At 41.0% G+C, this 8,402-nt stretch overlaps 1 protein-coding gene across 1 annotated transcript; it reads left to right on the top strand.

The window, feature by feature from the left end:
- Window positions 1-63: 63 nt before the first annotated feature.
- On the top strand, window positions 64-7,935 carry LOC119292670 (lysine-specific demethylase JMJ25-like; the record flags this gene model as incomplete). Its single annotated transcript, XM_037571425.1, has 11 exons — window positions 64-212; window positions 1,381-1,480; window positions 1,904-2,036; window positions 2,116-2,170; window positions 2,280-3,045; window positions 3,394-3,723; window positions 3,913-4,447; window positions 6,927-7,012; window positions 7,143-7,262; window positions 7,366-7,436; window positions 7,561-7,935. Coding segments are annotated over 11 exons (2,445 nt in total), but the record flags the coding sequence as incomplete, so codon positions are not given.
- Window positions 7,936-8,402: the final 467 nt, after the last annotated feature.

Genomic DNA, 8,402 nt, shown 5'->3' with positions numbered 1-8,402 from the left:
TGTGTGTGTGTGTGGCTTGCGCTGCTTTGGGTGCTGATCAGGGTTGGTGATACATGTCGGTGACGGCAGGAGCTAGTCGGGGGAGCCTCTGTAGGGCTGCAAGGCTGTGCGGAGGTGAAGACGAGTTGCCACCAATGCCGGAGGAGTGTCAATGCCGTTTGGTGTACCAGCTGTGACAGGAGGGGGTATTGCGACGGCTGCATCTCCAGATGGTATATCGCGATATGGATTATACTGTCCTACACTTACTTATTATTAAGAATGTCAATCTTGATTCAAAAATAGTTCCATCCTAGAGGAAGGCACTTGTCCATAGGAACTGCCAAATCATAGGAACATGTTGGTTCAAATCCTAGAGGAAGGCATTCTTGTTGGAACATGTTGCTGAAGCACATAGAGATGTTCCTGGTTAGTGTCTTTACTTGGTAATTTCAGAAGCATAGCCTCTGCCTTGGCCTTTTAAAGGAAAAATTAATCATTGTCTTGGTTCATAACAATAAAAAGTTAATGTTCCACAACCCATGTGATTTATTTTTTTCTGACTGTCCCTTCTCAAGAACAAGCCCAATATGGCCTAATTGAAAAGAGAATAAGATCTGATCTCACTCAATTACATTTATACAAAATATCATGTACAAACACACCTTTTTGGTACAGTACCAATTTGATGGAGAGACGCCGTCAAACAACTGGGATGGCGATCAATGCTGACGGCAATGATGCGGGTAACACAAGTTATGAACTCCACAATCAGTGTATGAGAAACAGTCAGTGCAGGAAGTGGAGCATGCAGTGGCTGTGCACATTGGAAAAAGTTGCTAAGGACTAAGAGGATCAGTTGCAACGGTTGCGGGATGAATAGGTGTTCAGGGTGACAGACTAACAGCTAATGTTTCATGCTCTTTGAGCTGGCTAAACAGGAAGAATATTTTCTTGCTTAGAGTTTAATGGTTCTGTGTTGGGTCTTAACAATAACATGTACTACCTTCCGTTCAGGTTTACTAGTCCCCCTCATATTTTGGGTCACAGTAGAAACAGTTCTGTCGAGCCACTGACTTCTGATCAGTAACAGTTTTTATTTAGAGTGATCATATGAAAATGAGAGTGCGCTTGACTTGAAAAATATTTTCATGATGTTGATTTCATTAGGATCTCAAAAATATATTGCTCAAGATCAATTTTAGTTTCACCGTGGGGACTGTTGCATTGTCAAGGAAGCACCTTGTTTTTGTTGCTATTGGTTATGCTTGGTTAGCATGTTAGAAATTTGCGTATGTTGGCACCTTACACTGTACGGTGTGCATACTTGGCCATTTCGGCTTTATAGATTCGATTACAGACTCATTAGTACTTTTCTTACTAATAGAATATGTAATGTAGGTACTCTGACATTGCAATAGATGATATTCAAAAGGTTTGTCCAGCATGCCGTGGCATTTGTAACTGCAAATTTTGCTTACAAGGAGACAACTTAATTAAGGTATGTAGGGCATGTTTGGTTGATGGCAGGGTATCTGAGCAATTCTTACTGTTACTTTTACAAAACTGCCCTCTTGATGCTAAACCATAGCTCTAACTGAGTCAAATTCCACAATTTGCACAGCTTGCAAGTTGCAACACCAAGTTAGCCAACTTTGACTTTCTTAGCTTAGTGTTTGTTTCTTTGCCAAACTTGTAACATGTTCCACTATTTGATCACTATGCCCCACATGTAGTTGACACATCTTTTTGTCATACATTGCGTAAGCTGTGGCATGCCACAAGTTGGTTAACTTAGGTGTTTCAACATGTGACATCCAACCAAATTTGCCTGTTGGGAGTTTTCTTCCTTTTCTCTTTCCATGTATTTGATTTCCATCCTCTAATGAGTTTTCTTATGTAACACTTCTTTTGTTCTTTTAAGGCAAGGGTGCAGGAGATATCTGTTGTAGATAAGTTGAAATATCTTCATAGCATTTTGGCATATGTTCTTCCAGTGCTAAAGCAGATTTACTCCAACCAATGCTTTGAAATAGGTGTTGAAACAAGAGCTTATGGTACCTTATTTTCCCTCTTACCCTCCTTTGTGTAACTCTGCATGTTTCAAACAGCACCATAACATATTGTATGCAATAGGGCCCAAGATGGACATCATTAGGGCAAAGATGAATTCTGATGAGCAAATGTGCTGGTACTGCTTTTGCATTCTTCTATCTGTTGCTTTTATCATTGGGATTTTATTATTCCTACAATATAATTTTAAGCTATAGTGTAATACCTTATAAATTACCTTTCTGCAGTGACTTTTGCAAAGTGCCAGTGTTTGATTATCATCGGCACTGTCCAAGTTGTTTGTATGACTTATGCCTTGACTGTTGTCGAGACATTAGGCGCTCTCAGACAAATGTAGTCAGAGGAGAATATGCTGACAGTAAAGGTCCTGTGGTAGAGACAAATAAAGATAGTGCGAGTGACAGAGCAAGATTGGAACCATCTGCAGCAAGTGTCAACGATAAGTTGTTCCCACAGCCGATAGATGCAAATGATATTGGCATCAGATCTTTGTTTCCTACATGGAGAGTCAACAATGATGGCAGCATCACTTGTGGGCCTCATGAGGCTGGTGGTTGTGGCTCCTCAAAGCTGGTATTAAGGCGAATATTCAAAATAAACTGGATTGGTAAGCTTGTAAAGAGTTCTCAAGAAATGGTTAATGGTTGCAAAGCACATGATCTTGAGAATGGATGCTCATCCTGTAACGATAGCAGAAGATTGGACTCAATTGGTCGCCATAACTTTGGTCTCTCAAAATGTTCAGATAGTGATGGTATTGATGGGAATTCTGTGTACTCTTCTGTACTGGAGAACTTAAAATACGAGGGTATTGTCCATTTCCGTAAACACTGGATAAATGGGGAGCCTGTAATTGTTAGGAATGCATTTGAGCCTTCTTTATCATCAAGTTGGGACCCGTTAAGTATTTGGCGAGGAATCCAGGAGATCATGGATGAAAAAATGGATGAAAATGCCATAGTTAAAGCTGTGGACTGCTCAAACCAATCAGAGGTAAAACGGGAGTATTACTTACTAGTTTATCTATCTAACTAACAGTTGTTCACTTTCTATTTGAAATGATCTTATCACTGCGACTTCTGTTTATAGACTCTGAAGTGGCATGCTATTACTTATAATATTACTGTTGCTAGTCGGCTTTGACTGTAAGAAGCATAATTTTCGCCCCAAGAGATGTAGGTGATGAAAATTACTTTTGTTTGTACAAGGATTTCTCAAACATCATTACCCCATCCTATAATCATGACTGAAGAAGTGAAAAGGGAAGATAGTAGAAAACTAAACACTTTGTGTACTATGGCTATCCTAAAATCTATATGCTGCTTTACAAAAAAAATTCAGGTGCATATCAAGCTCAACCAATTTATCAAAGGTTATTCAGATGGTCACAAGGGAGAAGATGGCAAGTTAATGATGCTGAAATTGAAAGATTGGCCTCCAGTGAGCGTATTAGAGGAGTTTCTGTTATGCCAGCGACCAGAGTTCATTGTCAATTTTCCCTTAGTAGACTTTATCCATTCTAAGTGGGGCTTTCTTAACCTTGCGGCTAAGTTACCCCCAGATGCCCTACAGTCTGAAGTAGGCCTAAAGCTGCTTATTGCATATGGAAGGCAGCAACAACCTGGTAGAAGCGATTCAGTGACAAATCTGATGGTTAAGATGGGTGATGTGGTAAGTTGCCCTTTTGCTATAATTTACACTTCAAATTTCTTTTTGTTTTACTGAAGTCAAACATCCGTTTACTAGAGAATGCTGGCTGATGTCGCAACTTACCTTTTGATCTGTTTCTTGGCAATTTAATAAATTAATGAAATACAATAAATACACCACATGGCTAATGCTATGTTTTTCTCTATATAGGTACACATGTTAATGCATAGAGCTGAAATGCGTTACCTATGTCCAAAGAGTCTACAACCTGAGCAGCCGGAAAGGATTGCTAATGGGATGGCAGTGCATGTAAATGCTCATGCACCTGTGCAAAATTTGAATCTGGATATGGGGGAACAATCACCTGAACACACAGTTTCTAAGTCTTGCAGCCCTTCTGTAGGATCTTCTGCTGAACTATCGAGTTCATCACATTCAGAGCAACCAAAAACTAATGGTGTAGAAAGATCTCAGCCTGGTGCTCTTTGGGATGTCTTCCGCAGGCAGGATGTGCCGATGCTGAATAAATATTTAGCTTCTAACTGGGAGGAACTTACAAATAACAGTCAGGCGATGCTCTCTGTAATTACTTCTCACTACTCTATGCCAAATTTGGTTGAACCACTTTTGTCAAATATGTTTATGTTGAGAATACTATTTCTTTGGTTTCAGGTGAAGCATCCTATTTATGATCAAGCTGTATATCTCAGGGAGCATCATAAAAGGGTATTAAAGGATCAATATGGTAAGTACACCAAATAAAGATTATCACTTTGAAGTTGGTAGATGTAATAGTTACCGACTTCCTTTCACTGATGCACAATAGCAGCTTATTTCATTTACTTTGCCAACTTCTCAGACTTGGGCAATCCATGATACTACTTTATTGCAATACCACATCAAGCAGATGATGTGCCATCTACTCCCTCTGTCCCATAATGTAAGACGTTTTTTGACTAGTGCATTATGGGACAGAGGGAGTAAATTCCTACCGAATCAATAAATGTAACTATTACCAATTCTTTGCTTGAAAGAGAGCAATCAAATGTCTGCTTGCTAGGTCTTGTTTACTGGGAAATCCCAACCCGATACTTCTATCTACATCCTTTTTGGTGGGGAATATGCTTTTTCGCCACTACTTGTGACTTTGATGATTTGCCACTGGTTACTCTGCAAATGATATTTTGCCACTTCTTAGTTGGAGAATTTGCCCCTTTTCAGTCAAAAACAATAGTACTAGTTACAAGTGTTTTATGTAATATATGCACAAAACAGTGGACAACAATACCCTTGTGCCTGTTTGACTGAAGAGGCAGAAAAATAAGTAGAAATCCCCAGTGTCCCAGCTCTTCCGCCTCTCGAGTTCTCTCTACCGGCGCCAATGAAGATGAACTTGTAGAGGAGGTCCCATGGTAGGTCCTGGGTGGGCGTGAACTAGCACGGCCGGCACTGTGGAGACGAGCGATAGGTGGCCCTTGTAGAGGAAGCCCGAGGGCCTGCACGGTGACAGCGGCATCCCTGAATCGTGTGTAGCCGAGTGTGCCGCAGCGGCTGGGGAGCGGAACGGCGCTGGCAAATGCTTCAGCAGCCCTGCCAGTCAGCGCCGCCGCTGATGCCCCGCCTGCCCTGTGCTGCCCTTGCTCGCCGCTGCGGCTACCTACTGGTTCTACAACAGGTACTGCTGGTTGCCGCTGCTGCACGTAGTGCTGCTGGTGCTGCTCGCACCTCTTGGCTGCACAGTGGTCAGCCGGGTATACTCTTGTGTTCTGAACGACAGCTGATGCAACACATAGTCCTTGCGCTTGGAGCAGGATAAATCACTGATGTGTATTAGCGTCACAAAATCCCGTGTTTGCTTCCATGGAAGAATCGATCAGTTGCTTGCATGCTTGCCGTGATGCCATGGAATAATCAACGAAAAAACTAACGCCCACACGTGTGGGCGTTTGCAGATCGCCCACACGCCTCCATCACCACTCATTTTGCCACGTAAGAATAGATGACATCAGCAGAAATCTTTTTGGTTTTCGGCTTAAAAATGTTTTATCTCCTAAATAAAAAAGCGAACTAAAAATCCGTTTTCACCATCAATCCGTCTCGACGAGATCTTCAAAACTAGACCCCATGTTGATATGTTTGAACGAATTTTTTTTTTGCCCAGAAGTTGCCATGATGTTTACACTATAGTTGCCATAGTGCTTAAACTAAAGTTGCCATGTGGCAATTTTAGTTTGTAGATCATGGCAATTTTAGTTTTTTGATGATGGCAATTCCAGTACTTTGACCATGAAAATATTTTTTTATTGAACCATGGCAATTTTAAGTGCATGTATCATGGCAATTTTAGTTTATGGTGCATGGCAAGTCTAGTTTCTTAATTCTTCGTTTTATAATATGTTAAAATTTACTTCTAAATGTAAAAGAAAATAGTTGAAACATATCATGGCAACTTCAGTGTAAATATCATGGCAATTCATGTGCAATAGACATGGCAACTTTTAACCAAATTTTTTTTTGTCGAAATATATCGATATGAGATCTAGTTTTGAAGATCTTGTCGCGAGGGATTTAATGGTGAAAACGGATCTTCAATCGGATTTTTCATTTAAGAGATAAAACATTTTAAAAACTGAAAATCCGAAAAGATTCTCGCATGCATGCATGCGATGACGTGGCAATCTATTTGCATTAGAGACGTGTGGTGCGTCTCCTTTCCTGCCACACGTGTGGCAGTTATCGACGTCCATAATCAATCTAGCACTTTCTGTGTGGATTGCTCACCGGCGACGGATAGAGCCAGAGGCATCATATCTTGGTCTGACAGGGGGGGACTGTGATGACCATGGCCGCCAACTCCGGATCCGCTCCCCGTGGCAAGTCACAAGAGAGATGGGGAATGAACAAACAGGAAGAGCTTGTCTGTTGGCTTGGTCGAGCGAGGACATGGGCAATTTGGGGATTTCATGTGGGCCCCACCTGTAAGAGGCAAATCCTCGAAGTCCCAACTAAAAAGTGCAAAATATCAATTGCAAAGTAGCCAGAGGCAAATTGTTGAAGGCCCAAGTAAGCAGTGGCAAGAAATCACACCCCCCCTTTTCGCGAATTGTCGAAGTCCAAGCAGTATGCTAGTAATATCTCATACGAGGCAGACTAATGATTTAGCTGCATCTTATTTGTATATTTTTAATTTGCGTTATGTCACCTGTATTTGTACGTTCTTACAGGAATTGAACCTTGGACATTTGAACAACATATTGGCGAGGCTGTTTTTATTCCAGCTGGCTGTCCTTACCAAGTAAAAAATCTCCAGGTATGCTTCAAGTGATTTTGTGCTATCTCAGATTGCTATACTGAACCTTACTGCTTTGGATGATCTACTCTTTGAAATGGTTCATCGTATGCAAATATAGTTACATCGTCTTTTGTTAAAAATGGTTCAGTCTACGGTTCAGTTGGCTCTGGATTTTTTGTCGCCTGAGAGTTTGCGGGAGTCGGCTCGTATGGGCCAAGAGATACGCTGCCTGCCAAATCATCATGATGCAAAACTGAAGATGCTTGAGGTACCTCACAACTGAGCTGGTCATCGAGCAGTTGCTTTATGCCTATGTCACTTACCGTTCGGAACAAAAAGGAACCTTACGAGTTTTGTCATCAAACATGCAGGTTGGAAAGATAGCTTTATATGCAGCAAGTTCCGCTGTCAAAGAAATTCAGAAAATAACCCTCGATCCCAAGTAGGTGCACTTAATTTTTCTATCCTTGAGCGTAGAACTGTAGAGATCTTCACCTCTTCTTTTTTCCATACGCCTTTAGTTGATCTATGCTGCTTATAAACCCAGTATCATGTGCCTTTCTCAGGTTTAATCTGGATATCAGATTTGAGGATCAGAACCTAACCCGGGCAGTTTCAGAGAACTTGGCTAGAGTCACTAAACAACGAAAGGTGTCTTGTGGTTGACATTCTACAAGCCCTCAGGAGATGCGGGATGTAAAATTGAAACTGAAACCCATGTGAAGTAGATATAGCAAATTGTACATGTAGCATACCATGTCCCGAAAGGAACACATTCACAACTCTTGTCAGATAGTATTGACCTCACCTGTATATTGTGGGTTAGGACTAACGGCTGTGCTCATGTCAACAAAAATAATGTGTTGAGCAATTAATGAACATTACAATGAGAGTATGAATGATAACTGCTCTTCCGCCATTTTGAAGAGAATTTCAGACAATTTTGGGTCGAGTAATATGAAGTTTGGCCCTGTTGTGTTCTAGCTTGCATTCACACAAACAAAACAAAACAAACATGTTAGATTTAAGGGCACCACTAGGCATCAGACTACTGAAAAAATGCATCCATCAGACAACTCATAGACTGTTGGATTCGGAAGCAGGATGTACGTTTGATCTTCTGATTTAGGTCTGCACGAAATTACCGATCGATGCTTCCCTGGGATTGCTTCCGTCAATTATGTACATGCGTATCTGTTCCCCTGATTACATGGGTGGGATTTATTGCCGATATGCATGGGATCCTTTGTTTTAGGAAACGACTTACAGATTTTAGGGCAATTTTTTCACAAACGTTATCCAAATTTGCATAGGTTATCCAAATTTGCATCCTTGTTTATAATCTTGTGTATCTGTCACTTACTTTAAAAATATAGATCAGCGGAGAATTTGCTTCTCTGGTGAATGA

This window comes from Triticum dicoccoides, chromosome 4B (genome assembly GCF_002162155.2).
Source record: "Triticum dicoccoides isolate Atlit2015 ecotype Zavitan chromosome 4B, WEW_v2.0, whole genome shotgun sequence".
Taxonomy (NCBI): Eukaryota; Viridiplantae; Streptophyta; class Magnoliopsida; order Poales; family Poaceae; genus Triticum; species Triticum dicoccoides.
The sequence above is the reverse complement of the archived record's forward strand: the minus strand, read 5'-3'. Positions and strand labels throughout refer to the sequence as shown.